This window comes from Odocoileus virginianus, chromosome 31 (genome assembly GCF_023699985.2).
Source record: "Odocoileus virginianus isolate 20LAN1187 ecotype Illinois chromosome 31, Ovbor_1.2, whole genome shotgun sequence".
Classification (NCBI taxonomy): domain Eukaryota; kingdom Metazoa; phylum Chordata; class Mammalia; order Artiodactyla; family Cervidae; genus Odocoileus; species Odocoileus virginianus.
The window spans coordinates 27,026,155-27,049,336 of NC_069704.1; the positions used below are offsets into that span (position 1 = coordinate 27,026,155).

Consider the following 23,182-nt stretch of genomic DNA (forward strand, 5'->3'; position numbering starts at 1 on the left):
TGCCTATGTGAAGCAGTGCAAACTCTGTGTCAAAAGCTTTATTGGTTTTTTGCATAAACCAAGGAATATCAGCCTCTTTCTCTCTTTTACTTTCTTATCGTCGACTCTGGACCACCATGTTCCAGTCTGTTAAAGGATCTCAACAGTCAGTTTGCAGAGTCATTCACTGCACTATGAGTACAGAAGAGAACATCTCTATTCTTACATTGCACACCAAAGTACCTAAGAGAACAAAAGAAATGGTAAAAACCTGGTTAAATATAACAATCTACCACTTTTTAGTTCTTTAAGTTATATATCAAGGTTGAAAGTAAAAAACTATAACGTTGTCTGATAGGGTTTTCAGTGCATGATATGAATGTAATTCCTATAAAATCTATACCACAAAGAGAGAGAAAGAGATCTATATGGCTATAAGTATTTCCAGACAGTACTTGTAGTGGTGAAGTATTAAATCTAAGTAGAGGGTTAAAAGTGACCTTATGTAGTTGAAATATCTCGGGAAGACAATAAAAATAATATTATTAATAATTTTCTAATGTCTGAGAGAAGAAATTACTCTGCAAAGAACAAACGCTTATAAACAGCAGTTGTTGTTTAGTCACGGAGTCAGGTCTGACTCTTTGGCGACCCCGTCGACTGAAGCCCGTCAGGCTCCTCTCTCCATGGGAATGTTCAGGCAAGAATACTGGAGTGGGCTGCATTTCCTTCTCCAGGGGATCGTCCTGACCCAGGGATTAAACTTGAGTCTCTTGAATCTCCTGCATTGTCAGGCGGATTCTTTATCACTGAACCATCAAGGAAGCCTATAAAAAGCAGTAGTTGTTTCATTAGAGCTTACAAGGCCAAACTGATACGACATTTTGATCTTCATCAAGCGTGGGAGCAAAAAATAAGTGCTCAGTCATGTGATGTTGGAGTGAGCCAAGAAATAAAACAGGAAAGTTTGAACACACACACGATACTCAAGAAAGAGAGAAAAAGATAGTTCTGTTACATAACTTTTTAAAAAGAACTGTATTTAAAGTGGATTAAGTCACAATTTCCTCACTCCCATTTTATATCTCCATAGTATACCATTTTAGAAAGTGTGTGGGGGGGGGTGAGAGAGAGACAAAGAGAGCATGCATGTGTTGGCTCTTACAGCCGTAGGAATTATTGCAATTTATCTATTTTCCCAAGCACAGTTCAAACTTCACTAAATGTAAAACAGATGTCATGGACTTCCTTCACTAAATGTTGGCAGTGGTGCATTTCAATTGCAACTACAATAGTTAAAAAAGTAAAGTAACTCCAAATGTCTCTTTCTCAAGCAAGGATAAAGTAAGCACAATGAGAAATTGGGAATAAAAATTTTAAACTTAAAAAAAAAAATCCTAGGAATCAGTTCAGTCACTCAGTCGTGTCTGACTCTTTGTGACCCCATGAACTGCAGCACACCAGGCCTCCCTGTCCATCACCAACTCCTGGAGCTTACTCAAACTCATGTGCATTGAGTCAGTGATGCCATTTAATCATCTCATCCTCTTTCGTCCCCTTCTCCTCTTGCCTTCAATCTTTTCCAGCATCAGGGTCTTTTCAAATGAGTCAGTTTGTCGCAACAGCTGGCCAAACTATTGGAATTTCAGCTTCGGCATCAGTCCTTCCAAGGAATATTCAGGACTGATTTCCTTTAGGATGGACTGGTTGAATCTCCTTGCTGTCCAAGGGAATCTCAAGAGTCTTCTCCAACACCATAGTTCAAAAGCATCAATTCTGTGGTGCTCAGCTTTCTTTCTAGTCCAACTCTGACATCCATACAGGACTACTGGAAAAACCACAGCTTTGACTACAGGGACCTTTTGTTGGCAAAGTAATGTCTCTGCTTTTTAATAAGCTGTCTAGGTTGGTCATAACTTTTCTTCCAAGGAGCAAGCGTCTTTTAATTTCGTGGCTGCAGTCACCATCTGCAGTGATTTTTGAGCCCAAAAAAATAAAGTCTGTCACTGTTTCCACTGTTTCCCCACTATATGACATGAAGTCATGGGACCAGATGCCAGGATCTTAGTTTTCTGAATGTTGAGTTTTAAGCCAACTTTTTCACTCTCTTCTTTCACTTTCATCAAGAGGCTCTTTCTTCTTCGCTTTCTGCCATAAGGGTGGTGTCCTCTGCATATCGATATTTTTCCTGGCATTCTTGATTCCAGCTTGTGCTTCATCCAGTCCCACATTTCTCATGATAAGCAGGGTAACAATATATAGCCTTAATGTACTCCTTTTCCTATTTGGAACTAGTCTGTTGTTCCATGTCCAGTTCTAACTGTTGCTTCTTGATCCGCATCCAGATTTCTCAGGAGGCAGGTAAGGTGGTCTGGTATTCCCATCTCTTGAAGAATTTTTCAGTTTGTTGTGATCCACACAGTCAAAGGCTTTGGCAAGTCAATGAAGCAGAAGTAGCTGTTTTTCTGAAACAACCTTGCTTTTCTGATGATCCAGTGGATGTTGGCAATTTGATTTCTGGTTCCTCTGCCTTTTCCAAATCCAGCTTGAAGTTCATGGTTCATCTATTGTGTAAGCCTGGCTTGGAGAATTTTGAGCATTACTTTGCTAATGTGTGAGATGAGTGCAATTGTGTGGCAGTTTGAGCATTCTTTGGCATTGCCTTTCTTTGGGATTGAAACGAAAACTGATCTTTTCCAGTCCTGTGGCCACTGAGTTTTCCAAATTTGTGGGCATATTGTGTGGCATTTTCACAGCATCACCTTTTAGGATTTGAAATAACTCAATTGGAATTCCATCACCTCCACTAGCTTTGTTCATAGTGATGCTTCCTAAGGCCCTCTTGACTTTGCATTTCAGGATGTCTGGCTCTAGGTGAGTGATCACACCATCGTGTTTATCTGTGTAATGAAGATCTTTTTTTGAATGGTTTTCCTGTGTATTCTTGCCACCTCTTCTTAATATCTTCTGCTTCTGTTAGGTCCCTACCATTTCTGTCCTTTATTGTGCTCATCTTTGCATGAAGTGTTCACTTGGTATCTCTAATTTTCTTGAAGAGATCTCTAGTCTTTCCCATTCTATTGCTTTCCTCTGTTTCTTTGAACTGATCACTGAGGAAAGCTTTCTTATCTCTCCTTGCTATTCTTTGGAACTTTGCATTCAGATGGGTATATCTTTCCTCTTCTACTTTGCCTTTCGCTTCTCTTCTTTTCATAGCCGTTTGTAAGGCCTCCTCAGACAAACATTTTGCCTTTTTGCATTTCTTTTTCTTGGGGATTGTCTTGATCACTGCCTCCTGTACAACGTCATAAACCTCTGTCCATAGTTTTTCAGGCACTCTGTCCATCAGATCTAATCCCTTGAATCTATTTGTCACTTCCACTGTATAGTCGTAAGGGATTTGATTTAGGTCAAATCACTGAATGGTCTAGTGGTTTTCCCTAGTTTTTTCAATTTAAGTCTGAATTTGGCAATAAGGAGTACATGAACTGAGCCACAGTCAGCTCCATGACTGTATAGCGCATCTTTGGCTGCAAAGAATACAATCAATCTGATTTCTGTACTGACCATCTGGGGATGTCCATGTGTAGAGTCTTATCTTGTATTGTTGGAAAAGGGTGTTTGCTATGACCAGTGTGTTCTCTTGGCAAAACTCTGCTGCCTTTGCCCTGCTTCATTCTTTACTGCAAGGCCAAATCTGCCCATTACTCCAGGTGTTTCTTGACTTTCTACTTTTGCATTCCAGTCCCCTATAATGAAAAGGACATCTTTTTTGGGTGTTAGTTCTAGAAGGTCTTGCAGGTCTTCATAGAACTGTTCAACTTCAGCTTTTTTAGTATTACTGGTCAGGGCACAGACTTGGATTACTGTGATAGCGAATGGTTTGCATTGGAAATGGACAGAGATCATTCTGTCGTTTTTGACACTGCATCCAAGTACTGCATTTCAGACTCTTTTGTTGACTATTATGGCTGCTCCATTTCTTCTAAGGGATTCTTGCCCACAGTAGTAGATACAATGGTCATCTGAGTTAAATGGCCATTCCAGTCCATTTTAGGTCACTGATTCCTAAAATGTTGATGTCAACTCTTGCCATCTCCCATTTGACCACTACCAATTTACCTTGATTCATAGATCTAACATTCCAGGTTCCTATGCAATATTGTTCTTTACAGCATTGGGCTTTACTTCCATCACCAGTCACATCCACAGTGGAGTGTTGTTTTTGCTTTGGCTCCATCTCTTCATTCTTTCTGGAGTTATTTCTCCACTGTTCTCCAGTAGCATATCGGGCACCTACTGACCTGGGGAGTTCATCTTTCAGTGTCCTATCTTTTTGACTTTTCATACTTTTCATGGGGTTCTCAAGGCAAAAATACTGAAGTGGTTTGCCATTCCCTTCTCCAGTGGGCCACATTTTGTCAGAACTCTCCATCATGACCCATTCATCTTGGGTGGCCAATACTAGGTCTAGATTATCAGAACTTAATTCACTAAAATACTATCAGTTACCTTCATACCCGTGTGGGAATGCAAAATGGCATGGTTACTCTTGTAAACAATTTGGCAGTTTATTAGAAATTTAAACACATTTTTACCATATGACCCAGTAACCCCACTTCTGGTTTTTACTCTAGAAAAAGGAGTTTAAATTCACATAAAAACCTCTACTGAGCAGTATTATTCATAATCACCAAAACTGGAAATAACCTGAATGTCCTCCAGTAGATGAATGTATAAATAAAATATTATCCATACAAAGGAATACTATTCAGAAATGAAAAGATAGATGAATCTCAAGGGCATTATGCTAAGGAAAGAAGCTGATCTCAAAAGGTTACATGATTTCATTTATTTGACATTTCATAAAACGAAAAATTGTAGTAATGAAGATCAGAGCAGGTTTTGCCACGGGTTAATGGTATAAGGGAATTTTTGCATTGATGGAAGTGTTTAATATCCTGATTGTAGTGAGCACACAGAAACAATCTAATCGGAATAATACAGAAGGAAAAAATTAAATAAAATGAATGGAGCCACAGGGACGTGTAGGACAACACCAAAAGATTTTATATTCATGTTGACAGAGACCCAGAATAAAAGGAGAAAGAATGTTGATTGAAAAAAATATTTGGAAAAATAATGGCTAAAAACTTGCCAAATTAGGTAAAAAGATACAAACTTACAAATTCAAGAAGCTCAAAAAAAACCACAGAGAGGATAAACTCAAAGAAATCCATGCTTAAATGTATCATAACCAAACTACTGAAAATTAAAAAGAAAACTTCATAAATCAGTTAGAGGAAAATAGACACATGCCATATAGAGTAATAAAGATTCAAAGAGAATAGATTTCTCAACAGAAACCATGGAGGCCAGAAGGAAGTCAACTCAGATTTCAATATCTAGTGCAAATATCTTTAATAAATGAAGGTATAATAATGATATTCTTGAAAGAAAATGAAAAGAATTTGTCTAACTCAACCTACTCAAAAGGAAATGATGCTAGAGGGAAACTGGTAATATCAGAAATAAATAAAAACAACCCAAATCATAAAAATCTGCATAGCTATATCAGACTGTTAAAATATATTAAAACCCAGAAAGTAATAATTATAATATTATCTGATGGGGTTACAATGTATGTAGGAGTATATGATGGCTAGGAGTGTAAAGGGACCTATTTAGTACAAAATTTCTATTTGAAGTAGTAAAATATTTATTCTAAGTAGATGGTGATCCCTATATCAACCAGTTATATACATATATACATATATATAAAATACACACATAATACACATTTAGATATATTATTTTAATATATATGCTTATAATATGTAAGAGATATAGAAAAAAGTCAAATTAAAGTGGAATTTTAAAAAATATTCAAAGAATCCAGAAAAGATATAGAGGGGAAAAATATAAGAAAAAAACAAAGAGAACAAAAACTGCTGGGTAGATCCCAATCCAAACAGATCAACAATTACCTTAAATGGAAATAAATCAAAGATCTAAGTATAAAAGGTAAAATTATAAAAATTTCTAAAGATTTTGAAGAGCGCCTTCACGACCTGAGGTTAGGCAAAAAGTTTTCTGACATCATATCAAAACATGAGCAAAAAAAAAAAATAAAGGCAAACTGTGATCTTGAAACCAAAATATTGTGCTCTTTGAAAGATACTGTTAAAAAATGAAAAGACAAGCTACGGAAATGGGAGAAATATTTAGAAATTTCATATATGATAAAGGACTTGTATGCAGATATGCAGAGTATATAAAGAACTCTCAAAACAATAGTGAAAAACAACCTAAAGAAGCAATATAACAAAAAAACATGTGCAGGAACATGAGATTCTACTACACTTCTACTAGAATGGATAAATTAAAAAATACATGCATACCAAGTCCTGGAGACCATACAGAGCAATAGGAACTCTCATATGTTGCTGGTGGAAATGCAAAATGGTAAAAGCCTCTGGAAAATGGCTTGACGGTTTCTTATAACAAACAAAACAAAACATGTGCTTATCACATGACCCAACAGTCCAACTCCCAAGTATTCATCCTAGAGCAGAAATCAATAAACTTTCCTTAAAACATCAGATAGTAATTTACTACATCAAGTTTGCAGACAATGCGGTCTGTATTATAATACTGTAAAATTAATTCACTCTGATAATTTACAATGAAAGTAATTACAGACAATACTTAAGAAATGGACATGACTGCGTTTCAATAAAACTTCTCTTATAAAAACAGGTAGCTGGGGACTTCCCTGGTGGTCCAGTGGTTTAAGATTCCACACTTCCAGTGCAGGGGGCACAGGTTTGACCTCTGGTTGTGGAACTAAGATCTTGCATGCTGCATGGTGTACAGCCAAATAAATTATAATTGACCTGACTCTTAAAAAAGAAAAAGCAAATGATCTGTGAATCAAAGTTTGCCCATCTCTGCCTAAGAAGAATGAAAACTTACGCTCACACAAAACCCTTCACACAAACATTTAGAGCATCATTCATAACAGCAAAATCTAGAAACAACCCAAATGTCCTTCAGTGAGTAAATGGATAAACAAACTGTGGAATATGCATGTAATACAATACTACTCAGTAATAAAAAGAAAAAGCTATTGATACACACAAAAATATGAATTAATCTCAACAGAATTAGCTTGAGTGAAATAAACTAGTCTTCAAAGTTTACATACCATGTGATTCCATCTGGAAAAGGCTAAATTCTACTGATGAAGAACATACCAAAGATAATGCCTATAAGGCGGAGTAATGGTCATATCTAAAAAGGTGAGCTTGAGAGTTTTTTAGTATTATGGAATTGTTACTTATTCTGATTATAGTGGCAGTTTTATGAATTTACATTTGTGCTAAATTGACAAGACTTCTACGACAGAAAGTCAATTTTGTTGTATGATAATTGAAATATACTAAAAAAATTATGAAAGAAGAGAAAAAAGGAGGGAAGGAACGAGAGAGGGAGGGAGGGAAGAAAGAAGGAAGGAAGCAAAAAGGAGAGGAAGAAAGGAAAGACAGAAAAGGAAGAAAGGGAAGAAAGAAGAGAAATGAGAAAAATTATGAAAGAAGTCACACAGAGAACTTTGAGGAATGACTGGTCCTGACAGTGAGGTTAAAAGATTAGTGAGTGGACGGCTTTAATATTTGATTAGACAATTTGAAACAATAATTATCTCCTTTACTGGAATATACATGTGAGGAGATCACCTAGAATAATTACATGGAAAAACAATCATTAAAAAAAGATTATTTTTTAAATAGATAAGAAAATTTGAAAATCAGACACATAGAACTTTTACAAATGACAAGTATTGTCAGTGAAATTATAGAATCAATGGATAAGCAAAGAGCTTTCCTGGTGGCCCAGTGGTAAAGAATCCATCTGTCATTGCAGGAGACGGGGGTTCAAACCCTGGGTCCGGCAAGATCCCCTGGAGAATGAAATGGCAACCCACTCCAGTATTCTTGCTGGGAAATCCAGCAAGAATATGGACAGAGGAGCCTGGTGGGCTACAGAGCTGCAAAAGAGTCAGATATGACTTAGTGACTAAACAACAACATGGATAAATGAGTATGAAGAGATGCTCAAACATCATCAATTATTAGAGAAATGCAAATCAAAATTAAGAGGTACCATCTCACAACAGACAGTATTGCCATCACTAATACAAATAACAAATCTTAGAGAGGGTATGGAGAAAAGGGAACCTTCTTACACCATTGGTGACAATGTAAGTTGGTACGGCCACTGTGGAAAACAGCATGGAGTTTCCTCAGAAAACTAAAAACAGAATTACCATATGATAGAGCAATCCCATTCCTAAGCATATACCTGGACAAAACTATAATTAAAAAAGACACATGGGGGTTTCCCTGGGGGCTCAGCGGTCAAGAATCTGCCTGCCAATGCAGGAGACACGGGTTTGATCCCTTACCTGGGAAGATCCCACATGCCGCAGAGCAGCTAAGCCTGTGTGCCACAACTATTGAGCCTGTGCACTAAAATGGGAGAGCCAAAACTGCCGAAGTTGGCACACCCTAGAGTCTGTGCTCCACATCAAGAGAGGCCACCATAATGAGAAGCTCGCACACCACAACTATAGAGTTGACGGGCATGCCGCAACTAGAAAAGCCCACACAGCAATGAGGACACAGCACAGCCAAAAATAAATAAATGAGAATGCATTAAAAAAAAAAAAAAAGATACATGCACACTATGCTCATAGCAGCACTACTGACAATAGCCAAAACATGGAAACAATGTAAAAACCAATCAACAGATGGATGGAGAAAGATGTGATAAAAATATACAAGGGAGTACGACTCAGCCACAAAAAATTATGAAATAATGCCATTTGCAGCAATATGGATGCAACTAGAGATTATCATAATACTAAGTGTAGTAAGTCAGAATGAGAAAGACAAATACCACACGATATCACTTATATGTGGGAACTAAAATATGGCACAAAAGAACCTATTTACAAAACAGAAACAGACTCACAAACATAAAGGACAGACTTGCAGTTGCCAGGTGGGAGAGGGGAGGGAAAAGAATGGACTAGGAGTTGGTTAGTAAATGCAGAGGACAAGGGATGCACAGCAGAGAGAACTATATTCAATACCCCGTGATAAACCATAATGGAAAAGAATATAAAAAGAATGTATATATGCGTTTAATGAGTCACTGTGCTGGACAGCAGAGATTGGCTCAACACTGTAAATCAACTATATTTCAATTTAAAAAAAAGACTCAATGGACACGGGTTTAAGAGCAGATTATGGGAAACTGGGATTGACATACACACTACTATATATAAAATGGGCTTCCCAGGTGATACTAGTGGTAAAGAACCTATCTGCCAATGCAGCAAATGTAAGAGATGTGGGTTTGATCCTTGGGTCAGGAAGATTCCCTGGAGGAGGGCATGGTAACCCACTCTAATATTCTTGCCTGGAGATTCCCACGGACAGAGGAGCCTGATATTGTAAATCAACTACATTCCAATAAATTGTTTTTTAAAAGAGTTTAGTCAGAAAATGAAGAAATAACTACTGAACCAAAATACATATCTGAGGAACAATCAGAAATAAGCACAAAGTTATAAAGAGACAGAAAATATAAATGAGACAAGGGCTCGGGCCTGGTGCACTGGGAAAACCCAGATCGGGTGGAGAGGGAGGTGGGAGGGGGGACCGGGATAGGGAATACATGTAAATCCATGGCTAATTCATTTCAGTGTATGACAAAAACCACTGCAATGATGTAAAGTAATTAGCCTCCAACTAATAAAAATAAATGAAAAAAAAAAAAAAAAGAGTAAGATGGATACAGAAGATAAAAAGATAGTATGTCCCAAATTCTAGATTGAGAATCAGAGAAAATTAAGAAGCAGTTCCACTTCTACTAAAAATGTAAAAATTTTCAGAGAGGGCCACAATCACGGAAATCTGAATAATCTATAAAATCATAACCTTTTTGAGCCCATCAAAGATCTGAATCACAAGGCAACCAAATAAATTAATATTTTTCTTCCTCAAAGAAGAAAACAGGACACACATACTATTCACCCTTGGTTAAACACAGGGGAGGGAAGCAGCCACCACAGAAGTGGGTAACAAGAAATTAGCTAAAATTTCTGTGAATTCTCAAAGGACAATTGTGGGGTGGATGTCATTTTGGAACAGATGGGAACCCCAGGCATAAAAGAACTCCACCAGAAAGATCATGGCAGGAGCCCAGCAAGAGCTCTCCTCAGTGGCACAGGCACAAACAGGTGATCAGCTGCTGCTGGGGTTCAAACTGAAGCCAGAACTTTTCTCTGGTAGGAAGCAAAAACTCTAAATTGCTAAAGAAGCAGCAGGAGAGCAATGCAAGAATAAAATCCCTTTTTTCCAACAGAGGAATAAAAGTCAAACCCACTTGACCCTGGGGGAAGGGCAGAAAATGCTCAGGTTACAAAGAGAAAGATCCATTGCTTTGTAAAGGAGGACAGAAATTAAATACCACTGTTCCATGGGAGGGGTACAAAACCTTTTGGGTGCAGGATCCTACACTAACACCAAGCACAATCCTGTCACCACAGGAGTGGGTGGGAAGGACAAGGAACTCTCTCCCATCCAAGACCAACCCTAGACTCAGGCTGAGTTTGGCTGCACTGGAAACAGCAAGGAAAACTGGTGTTCTCAATCTCCAAGGTGTAGGTCCATAGGATCTGCCCAATATTAAGGATGAACCATGGAACATAGATCTCCCTTTGTTCCCACCATGAGGCTAGCACCAAGTAACAAGCATCAACACCTACTGCTGGAGTGTCAAATGCAGGGAGAAACATTCCCCTCTGAGATACAGATGTATCAGTTCAGTTCAGTTCAGTCCCTCAGTCGTGTCCAACTCTTTGCGACCCCATGAATCGCAGCACGCCAGGTCTCCCTGTCCATCACCAACTCCCGGAGTTTACTCAAACTCATGCCCATCGAGTTGGTGATGCCATCCAGCCATCTCATCCTCTGTCGTCCCCTTTTCCTCCTGCCCCCAATCCCTCCCAGCATCAGGGTCTTTTCAAATGAGTCAGTTCTTCGCATGAGGTGGCCAAAGTATTGGAGTTTCAGCTTCAACATCAGTCCTTCCAATGAACACCCAGGACTGATCTCATTTAGGATGGACTGGTTGGATCTTCTTGCAGTCCAAGGGACTCTCAAGAGTCTTCTCCAATACCACAGTTCAGAAGCATCAGTTCTTCGGCACTCAGCTTTCTTCATTGTCCAACTCTCACATCCATACATGACCACTGGAAAAACCATAGCCTTGACTAGATGGACCTTTGTTGGCAAAGTAATGTCTCTGCTTTTTAACATGCTATCTAGGTTGGTCATACCTTTCCTTCCAAGGAGTAAGCGTCTTTTAATTTCATGGCTGCAGTCACCATCTGCAGTGATTTTGGAGGTCCCCAAAATAAAGTCTGACACTGTTTCCACTGTCTCCCCATCTATTTCCCATGAGGTGATGGGACCAGATACCATGATCTTAGTTTTCTGAATGTTGAGCTTTAAGCCAACTTTTTCACTCTGTTTCACTTTCATCAAGAGGCTTTTTAGTTCCTCTTCACTTTCTGCCATAAGGGTGGTGTCATCTGCATATCTGAGGTTATTGAAGGAATTACTAAAAGTTGAGAGTAAAGCTAGAACACTGATGAAAACCTTCCAGCTCCCTAAACTCTATTCCAAACATAAGGAAGAACTGAATTTGAAGTTGAGTTTGAATTCACTGTTGGAAGAATCTGAAATCTTTAGTGACTAAAGTTAATAAAAGAAATAAAAACCCCAAACCAGCTCAACTGCTGACTATCTTGAATTAAACCCCATACTCACAGCCTGATAAGAGAAATGCGCCCATTTCTGGGCATAAATACTATTTGTTTCAGTCTCTATTGAAATTACTGATGTACATCAGTCAATAAAAAAATTATGAGACACAGAAATTCAAGAAAAGATGAACTATTGTAGACAACAGTTCACAGTGACAACAGTAACATAGTGATAGCAATATTATTACTATTAGTTAATGGTAACTAACAGTAATAGTTCTGTAGTCACCAGAATTGAACTCAAAGATGACTCAAATGTTGATAATATTAGATATAGGCTTTAAAATAACTATGATTTAAAATCACAGAGAAAGAATAAGAGCAGTGGCTGCTAGGAGTTGGGCAAAGAAGGAAATGGGGAGCTATGGCTTAATGGGTATGGAGTTTCAATTTTACAAGATGAAAAGAGTCATGGAGATGCATGGTGATGATGACTGTATAACATTATGAATGTATTTAATACCACTGAACTATAAATCTAAATCTGTAAAAGCTCTCTGAATTTTACTAATATCAATGTTCTGGTTTTGATAGTATACTACAATTATACAAGATGCTACCACTCTCAGAGTCTGGATGAGGGTATATAGAATCTTCCTTATATATGGTTTTTACTGCAGCTTCTTGTGAGTCTATAATTATTTCTAAACTCAAAGTTTAAAACATGTAAGAAAGATGAAATAAGAGTCACAAAATATTTATAATTGCTGAAAGTGCCTAATGGATAGCTGCAGGTTAATTATAATATTATTTTTATAGATCCATGTATCTCTCCACTTCTCAAAAGTTTGAGTCAATCCACTTTACTTTTTATTTTTAAATTATTTATTTAATCATGGGGCTTCCCTGGTAGCTCAACTGGTAAAGAATGCCTGCAATGCAGGAGACACTGGATCGATTCCTGGGTCAGGAAAATCCCCTGGAAAAGGGAATGGCTACCCACTCCAGCATTTTGGCCTAGAGAATTCCGTGGACGGTACAGTCCACGTGGTCGACTTTCGCCTTCACTTGTCATTTATTTACGGCTGTGCCTGGTCTTCCGTGCTATGAAGGCTTTTCTCGAGCTGCAGGGATCAAGGGCTACCCTTCACTGCAGTGTGCAGCCTTCTCATTGCAATGGCTTCTCTTGTGGAGTACGGGCTCTAGAGCACATGGCTTCAGTAGGTGTGATTCCCGGGCCCCAGAGCACACGCTCAACAGCTGTGGTGCACGAGCTCAGCTGCTACACAGCATGTGGGGTTTTCCCAGACCAGAACCCATGTCTCTGCTTTGGTAGGCAGGCTGTTTACACTGAGCCAGCAAGGAAGCCTCACACCACTTTACTTCTACCAAAGATTTACATTATTACCTCTTCTTGATAATCAAAAGAAATCTGAAAGAATCTTCACTTTTACAAAAAAAGGTGAAAAGTAAGAATAGCATTCAGGGTTTGTTTTGCAGTAAGCCAACATGCACCCTGAGCAGCAAGACTGGTACCACCAAGCTCCTTCCCCAGAAACCACACTCAGAATCTCAGCATCAAACTTTGAACTGTGTCTGTGACTATCTGTGCTATATCTTGACTTATTCTGCACATCTATTAGCAAAAACTGTCCAGAGGTAACAGCTTCTTTGCTTTACACTATTTTGGCTTACAAAAGGTTTCATAGGAATGCTCTATTTTTGGAAAGCAGTAGGAACCTATATTTGAAAATTTCCATAATAAAGCATTAAAGGAAAAAATAACTATGATTAATAAATTAAAAGATCTAGTAAGAAAGCTAGATAATATTCATCAAAAATGGGGAATTTAAGCAAAGAAAAAAATTAAGAATCAAATTAAAACACTAGAAATTTTTTAAAAAGTACTTTAGAGATGACAAATCCCTTCAGTGAGCTCATTGCAGACTAGACTTCAGAACTTGAAGATAATGTAATACATCAAACGTTTTAACATGTAAGTAATCAGAGTTGGAGAAGAAACAGAACAGGAAAGAAAAAGTATCTCAAAAGATATAGTTAGAAATGTTCACATAAACACTCTCTAGAAATAGCACAAACTGTCAAAAAAAATTAATAGAAAGATATGAAAGCAGCCCCAAAAATGCATGCATACACAAAAACAATATAGCAGACTTCTTTTCACAACCTATGTACTCCAGTAGACATTGGAAAGATTTCTTTAAAGATGTGTAAGAAAAATTGTCAATCCAACTGTCAAAGGTCAACAATAAATTCCCGGTTTGCCCTCCCATCTTTCAGTTTTCTAAATCCTTTGCAGGATCCTTCAAATCTATTCAACATACATTTTAGAATTCTTCAAGGTTTAGTTTCAATCCTTTCCCTATTTTCTACATTCTCTCCACAGGCAATCTCATTCTTGCTCAAAGTTTTAACTTTACCCACTGGTAGAAAACCCCAGTGTTTATATCTACTACTTACATCTCTTCTTAGCTGCCTACTTCTTATTTTTACTTTAGTGTTTCAAAGGCACTTATGTTCAACATGTCTAAACTGAAGTCACAATCTCATTTGACATGCTCTTCTTGCCACTTTTCCTATCTCAACAAATGCAATCACCATCATAAAGGAATTATCATTTGTCAGTGACTCCTGACCCCTCTTTTTCAACCAACATCACGCCTATTCAATGGTGCTTCCTAAATATACCCCATCCACCCAGTCCTCTATCTCAACCACCATTAATCTAGTCCAAACTACAAATTTCTGTTTCCCTGAACTGTTTTAATGGGCTAGTCACCAATCCTCCTGTATCCAATTTTGCACCCCTTAAATCCCTTCTCCCTGCAACATCGAGAACAATCTTTTCCCAGATGTCAAAATTTTGCCTCCCTTAGGCTCTGTTTAAAATCTTTCCGTACCTTTACATTTGTCATAGGACTATGGTCAAGTTCCAAAATCCATAATGTGGACCTTACAGACATTGCTAACTGCATCTTATCCCACACCCCCAGTCACTCTGGCCTCCTATCAGCTGCTAACAGATGTCATGCTCCCCCTTAGCACAGTGCCTACACATCAGGACCAAAAATGGTGTTATGCTTTTAGCGGTATTTTGATATTTACTTATCAACAAAAAGAATAGGTAAACTTAAAATTGTAATCTGAAAGAAATATCCTTATTAAAAAAAGTAAATACCTTACCTAGACACAAATTCACTTAATTCTGAATATTCATTGGGTTCCATTATTATGCTGAGGTCAGTAATAACAGAAGATAAACTCTCCTTATCCTAAAATAAGAACAAAAAATAAAGCTTTTTTTTTTTTAAATCAAAGCACAGTCAACTTTTAAATAAGGAGAAAAAATTACTTTCAAAATACGCCAAATAGTAACCAATAAAAAGTACTGCAAATATGGGTTACTTAAAAAATTTTTTTTTATTGGAGTACAGTTGGTTTACAGTGTTGTGCTAATTTCACATGCACAGCAAAGTGAATCAGTTATACACACACAGACATCCACAGTTTTTTGGTTTTTTTAAGATTCGTTCCCCACATAGATCATTACAGAGTACTGAGTAGAATTCCCCATGTTACAGCCCTTATTAGTTATCCATTTTATATGTAAAATCAAGGTTTTCTCCTTTACTCTAGCAAGTTTTCTCATACTATATATTTACCTATCATTTCTGTTTCACTTTTTTGGTTGTTTTTGGAAAAATGACACACATCTTCATTTTGTCTTCCAGATTTTTCATCTTTTCAATTGTACTTGTAAGTGATTTTTCTCAAGCCTATCCTCCATATTCTACTCCTAGCTACTCCTAATTTAGCTCTCAGCACTATAATCATTTTATTCTCCCTTCCTTCCTTTCTTTCTCTCAGCTCTCTTTCCCTTTTATTCAGTTTTCTTTGAATGCTTTCATTTAAGAATGTAAACAGTTACAATATAGCATGTTCCTGCAGTTCCTGGATTCATTCTTTCAAAGAGACTTTAACTCCATTTTCTAATTCCTTTCATGGCAAGAATCCTAAATGATGATGAACAAACTCTGTACCATCTTTGTGCTGTGTACTCTGTGGATCTTTTTTGTTTACAGGAGTAGATCCAACAATTTCTGCTATTTCCAAAGGATACAGGATGAACAGATAAATGATTGATTCTTCCCCATTTGTCTGGGTGTATCTGACTTTTCAGTATTTTCAGCTGCTGGAGAAATGGATATTAATTGCTTATAATCTCTGTTTAGTTTTTCAGCTGCTCAAGAATATAGTGGGAATTATTAGGAGCAGCTGTAGTTAAAGTAGACTATGGGCATCTACTACCATATCTAATCAGAAACCAATTTCCAGAACACTCTTACAACTCAATAATAAAAAGACAAATAACCCAATTAAAAACTGGACAATGGATCTCAACAGACATTTCATCAGAGATGATAATACAAATGGCCAATAAACTTATGAAAAAATGCTCAACATACAGTCATAGCTGTACTTCCATCTGACCCAGTAATTTTCTGGTGGTGGTGGTTTAGTTGCAAAGTTGTGTCCAACTCTTGTTACTCTAAGGACTGAAGCCCACCAGTCTCCTCTGTCCATGAGCTTTCAAGGCTAGAATACTAGAGTGAGTTGCTATTTCCTTCTCCAGAGAATTTTCTCAACCCAAGGACTGAACCCAAGTCTTCTGCACTGCAGGTGGTCTCCTGCCTAGCAGGTGGATTCTTTACCACTGAGCCACCAAGGAAGTCCCATAGTAATTCTCTACCTAGATATACACAAGAAAAATTAAAACACATGTCCACTGAAAAACTTATATATGAGTAGTTTCAGAAGTGTTATCCATAACAGCCAAAAGGAAAAAACAAACCACCAAATGTTTCTTAGCTGATGAATGAAGAAGCAAAATCTGATACATCCTCACAACACAGCTAGAAAAAAAGAATGAAGTAACAATAAATGTGATAACATGAATGAATGAGTCCTGAAAACACTGGTGCTAAGTAAAAGAAATTGGTCAAAAAAAGACCAAAAATTATGCAACTCCATTTTTTATGAAATGCCAGAATAGGCACATCTATAGAGACAAAAGATATGGATAAGTTAGGTTTGGGCAGAAGAAGGGAAAACGAGGGGTGATAAAGAAGATGAGGTTTCTCTTTGAGGTAATAAAAAAGTTCTAAACTGGATGTGATGGTTGCACAAATCTGAACAGAATAAAAACTGCTGAATGTATACCTTAAATGGATGAATTTTATGTTATGTGAACTACATCTCATATAAAGCTATGATAACCCCCCCCTCCTCGATACACACACACACACAAAAGAAAGGAAAGAAAAAAATCTCAGAGGAATAGTTTGTCTGTTTGAGTATGTGTGTGTGTTTTGGATTTTGGCCTTTTACCCATTAGAATAGCCAAATTATCTTGTCATTATAAAGCCTACAATTTATATGTTTTGGATATTAATACCTTATTAGATATGATTTGCAACTATTTTCTCCCATTCAGCCTTGTCATTTTGTTGATGGTTTCCCTTGTTGTGCAGAAACTTTTTAGTTTCACATAGTTCCACTTGTTCATTTTTGCGTTTGGTGTCAAATCTAAAAAGTCATTGCCAGAGTGATGTCAAGAGGCTTAACATCTACGTTTTCTTCTAGCATTTTTACGGTCTCAGGTCTGACATTCAAATTTTTAACCTATTTTGAGTTAATATTGTTACTTGTTAATTTGAGTTAGGTTTTGTGTATGATGTAAGAGTGATCCAGTTTCATTCTTTGGCATGTGGCTATCCAGTTGTTCCAACACCATTTATTGAAGAAACTCTTCTTTCCCCATTCTATAGTCTTGGCTCTGTAGACATAAAGTGAAAGTCAAAGTCACTCAGTTGTGTCTGACTCTTTGTGACCCCATGGACTCTATCAGTTCAGTTCAGTCGCTCAGTCGTGTCCAACTCTTTGTGACCCCATGAGGCACACCAGGCCTCCTGTCCATCACCAACTGCCAGAGTCCACCCAAACCCATGCCCATCGAGTCGGTGATGCCATCCAACCATCTCATCCTCTGTTGTCCCCTTCTCCTCCTGCTCCCAATCCCTCCCAGCATCAGGGTCTTTTCCAATGAGTTAACTCTTCTTGTGAGGTGGCCAAAGTATTAGAGATCAGCTTCAACATCAGTCCTTCCAATGAATACCCAGGACTGATCTCTTTTAGGATGGACTGGTTGGATCTCCTTGCAGTCCAAGGGACTCTCAAGAGTCTTCTCCAACACCACAGTTCAAAAGCATCAATTCTTTGGCACTCAGCTTTCTTCATCGTCCAACTCTCACATCCATACATGACCACTGGAAAAACCATAGCCTTGACTAGACGGACCTTTGTTGGCAAAAGAACGTCTCTGCTTTTTAACATGCTGTCTAGGTTGGTCATAACTTTCCTTCCAAGGAGTAAGCGTCTTTTATTTATTTATTTTTTTTCTAATTAAGTTCCTTTTTTTTTTCCATTTATTTTTATTAGTTGGAGGCTAATTACTTTACATCATTACAGTAGTTTTTGTTATACATTGAAATGAATTAGCCATGGATTTACATGTACTCCCCATCCCAGTACCCCCTCCCACCTCCCTCTCCACCCGATCCCTCTGGGTCTTCCCAGTGCACCAGGCCCGAGCACTTGTCTCATGTACCCAACCTGGGCTGGTTATCTGTTTCACCCTAGATAATATACATGTTTCAATGCTGTTCTCTTGAAACATCCCACCCTCGCCTTACAGTATACTAACACATATATATGGACTTTAGAAAGATGGTAACGATAACCCTATATGCAAAACAGAAAAAGAGACTCAGATGTATAGAACAGACTTGTGGACTCTGGGAGTAAGCGTCTTTTAATTTCATGGCTGTAGTCACCATCTGCAGTGATTTTGGAGCCCAAGAAAATAAAGTCTGACACTGTTTCCACTGTTTCCCCATCTATTTCCCATCAAATGATAGGACCAGATGCCATGATCTTAGTTTTCTGAAAGTTGAGCTTTAAGCCAACTTTTTCACTCTCCTCTTTCACTTTCATCAAGAGGCTTTTTAGTTCCTCTTCCCTTTCTGCCATAAGGGTGGTGTCATCTGCATATCTAAGGTTATTGATACTCCTCCCGGCAATCTTGATTCCAGCTTGTGCTTCCCCCAACCCAGCATTTCTCATGATGTACTCTGCATATAAGTTGGATAAGCAGGGTGACAATATACAGCCTTGACATACTCGTTTTCTGATTTGGTACCAGTCTGTTGTTCCATGTCCAGTTCTAACTGTTGCTTCCTGACCTGCATATAGGTTTCTCAAGAGGCAGGTCAGGTGGTCTGGTATTCCTATCTCTTTCAGAATTTTCCACAGTTTATTGTGATCCACAGAGTCAAAGGCTTTGGCATAGTCAATAAAGCAGAAACAATGTTTTTCTGGAACTCTCTTGCTTGTTTGATGATCCACTGGATGTTGGCAATTTGAACTCTGGTTCCTCTGCCTTTTCTAAAAGCAGCTTGACCATCTGGAAGTTCATGGTTCACATGTTGCTGAAGCCTGGCTTGGAGAATTCTGAGCATTACTTTACTAACGTGTGAGATGAGTGCAACTGTGAGATAGTTTCAGCATTCTTTGGCATTGCCTTTCATTGGGATTGGAATGAAAACTGACCTTTTCAGTTCTGTGGCCACTGCTGAGTTTTCCAAATTTGCAGGCATATTGAGTGCAGCACTTTCACAGCATCATCTTTCAGGATTTGAAATAGCTCAACTGAAATTCTATCACCTCCACTAGATTTGTTCATATTGATGCTTTCTAAGGCGTGCTTGACTTCACATTCCAGGATGTCTGGCTCTTGGTGAGTGATCATACCATCATGATTATCTGGGTCATGAAGATCTTTTGTGTACAGTTCTTCTGTGTATTCTTGCCACCTATTCTTAATATGTTCTGCTTGTGTTAGGTCCCTACCATTTCTGTCCTTTATCAAGCCTATCTTTGCATGAAATGTTCCCTTGGTATCTCTAATTTTCTTGGAGAGATATCTAGTCTTTCCCATTCTGTTGTTTTCCTCTATTTCTTTGCATTGATCACTGAGGAAGTCCTTCTTATCTCTCCTTGCTATTCTTTGGAACTCTGCATTCAAATGGGAGTACCTTTCCTTTTCTCCTTTGGTTTTCGCTTCTCTTCTTTTCACAGTTATTTGTAAGGTCTCCTCAAACAGCCATTTTGCTTTTTTTCATTTCTTTTCCATGGGGATGGTCTTAATCCCTGTCACCTGTACAACGCCACAAACCTCTATCCACAGCTCATCAGGCACTCTAGTGCCTGATCTAGTCCCTTAAATCTACTTCTCACTTCCGCTGTATAATCATAAGGGATTTGATTTAGGTCATACCTGAATGATCTAGTGGTTTTCCCTATTTTCTTCAATTTAAGTCTGAATTTGGCAATAAGGAGTTCATGATCTGAGCCACAGTCAGCTCCCGGTCTTGTTTTTGCTGACTGTATAGAGCTTATCATATATATCCTTTATTATTTTGAGGTATATTCCCTCTATACTCACTTTGTTGAAATGATTAAATTTGCTAAATGGTTGTTGACATTAATCCAATGCTTTTTTGGCATGTATTGAGATAATCATATTAATTTTTTATCCTTATTTTTCTGTTAATGTGGTATACACATCAATTGATTTGCAAATTTTGAACAATCTCTGCATCCCTGAAATAAATTTCACTTGATCATCATGTATGATCCTTTTAATGCATTGTTGAATTTAGTTTTAATTTTATTAAGGATTTTTGCATCTATGTTTACCAGGGACATTGGGTTTTAATTTTCTTCCTTGTGCCCTTGTCTGTTTGGGGTATCAGGGTAATACTGGCATTATACAGTGAGTTCAAAGTGCTCTTCCTCTGCTTTTTGGAATAATTTTAGAAACACTGGTATTAATGCTTTAAATGTTTGGTACAGTCATCAGTGAAACCTTCTGGTCCTGGATTTCAGTTAGTTGGGAGGTTTTAAATTACTGATTCAATCTCCCTATTAGTAATCAGTCTGTTCAGATTTTCTATTTCTTCCTGATTCAGCCTTGGAAGGCTGTTTTTAGCTGTTTACCCATTTGTTGGTGCGTAATTGTTCACAGGAGTCTCTTATGATCCTATGTGTTCCTGTGGAAGCAGCTGTGATGACTCCTCTTTCATTTCTGATTTTTAAGTCTTTTTTCTTTTTCTTGGTGAGTCTATTTATTCAGTTTTGACTATCCTTTCAAATTACCAGCTCTTAGTTTCATTGATCTTTTCCAACGTCTTTTTAGTTTCATTTTCTTCTGCTCTGATCTATGTTCCGAGTTTTCCTTGTTTTGGCCAAACCACATGGCTCGTGGGGTTTTAGTTCCCAGGGATCAAACCCAGGCCCTCTGCAGTGAGACTGCAGAGTCCTAACCACAAGACTGCCAGGCAATTCTGCTGATATATGTTATTTATTCCCTTCCTTCTGTTATTTTTGGGTTTCATATCTTTGATACTGGAATATAGCCGATTAACAATGTTGTGGTATTTTCAGGTGGAGAGCAAAGGAACTCAGCCATAATCCCATAAATAATTATTGTAGTTAGTTGTTTTTACTACTTTTGTCTTTTAACCTTCATACTAGCTTTATAAGTGATTAATTCACTACCTATCCTGACCTGCTGCAGTTCATGGGGTCGTAAAGAATCAAACACAACTTAGTAATTGAACAACAACAATTATATATTTACATTTACCAGTGAGATTTATACTTTCATGTTTCCCTGTTAAGAATTTACTGACCTTTCTTTTCAGCTTAAGGAAATCCCTTTAACATTTCTCTTAAGGCTGGTTTAGTGGTGATAAACTCCTTTAGCTTTTGCTTATCTGCAAAACTATTTTATCTCTCCTTCAATTCTGAATCATAACTTTGCCAGATTTAATCTTGGTGGGGAATTATTTTCTTTCAGCACGTTGAATACATCCTCCCACTCTCCTCTGATCTGCAAAGTTTCTGCTAAAAAATCTGCTGAAAGTTTTTAGGGGGTTCCCTTATATATAACAATTGTTTTTCTCTTGTTTTTGCTTTTAAGAGTCTCTTCTTGGTTTCAAATTTTGGTATTTTGATTTTAATGTGTCTCTGCGTGGGGTTTTGGGGGGTTTCTCTAACATGGAACTCTCTGGGGTTCCTGGATCTGAAGAACTGTTTTTACAGCTTAGGGAAGTTAAATTGCCACCATTATTTGTTCAAGTACGTTTTTGTACCCTTTCTCTTCTCCTTCTGGGATGCCTATAATGTCAATGTTAGCATGCTTCATTTTATCCCATAAATCCCTTAAGCTACCTTCATTTTCATTCTTTTTCCTCCTTGTTGCTTTGATCTGTTGAGTTCCTGTGCCCTGTCTTTGAGTTTACTGATCTTTTATTTTCTCTCATGTTGTCAGCAGTTGAAATTCTCTAACATATTTTTCAATTCAGTTACTGTATTCTTCAGCTCCGGGACTTTTGTTTGGAACTTATATTTTCCGTATCTTTGTTGAAGTTCTCAATGTATTCATGCATTCCTTTCCTGAGTTTGGTTAGCATCTTTGTGACCATTACTTTGAACTCTTCATCAGGTAAATTACTTATCTCTGCTTCATTAAGGTTTTTTTCCTGAGGTTGTATCTTGTTCTTTCTTGTTTCAAACATATTACTCTCTTTCTTCATTTTACCAGATTGTCTTTGTTGGTTTGTATGCATTAGATGAAACAGCCACCTCTTCAGTTTTGAAGGGCTGGCTCTGTGTAGGAGGTGAACCTTATTGTTCAACCCTGCCATTGTTTTTAATTGTCTCACATACCTTTGTGATTACCCAAGTTGTCAATTTTATTTTTTATAGTTCCCAGTAGTTGAACTTGTACCAAGACAAATATTCTTTTTAGTTTCAAAAGTTCCCTATTTTGGGGATCATTTTTTCCAGTTCGTTGGGTTTCAGGGAGAGTAATTACAAAAATACATTCAATTTGTCTCTTACTCCACAAACTGCCACCCATTTGATTTATTGTGCTACATGGACCATGAATGCTGGTACATGTTGATTCTAATATTCTTGCAACTCCTCACAAACAGTACAACAACACTAACTACATCAGACAGTAAATCTGGAGAAAAGAGTTGTATGCTCCAATTGCATATGACAAGAACTGTGCCAACGTGCATAATCATTCAAACATTGTGGGTGCATTTCCCCATAGAGTAACAGGGTTGACCCAGGTAATCTAACAGTTTACTTTTGGTCCCAACATCCTATTTATACGATTCTAGGTCACCTGTGGTTTCTAACACTGTACTACCA

At 37.8% G+C, this 23,182-nt stretch overlaps 1 protein-coding gene across 1 annotated transcript in view; it reads right to left on the reverse strand.

Moving 5' to 3' along the window:
• CENPP (centromere protein P) overlaps positions 1 to 23,182 on the reverse strand; it is a 225,490-nt gene that overhangs the window by 182,579 nt on the left and 19,729 nt on the right. The window contains exon 4 of the mRNA XM_020883150.2: positions 15,020 to 15,108. Coding sequence (XP_020738809.1) covers positions 15,020 to 15,108 — 89 coding nt within the window. The remainder of the gene's footprint in view (positions 1 to 15,019; positions 15,109 to 23,182) is intronic.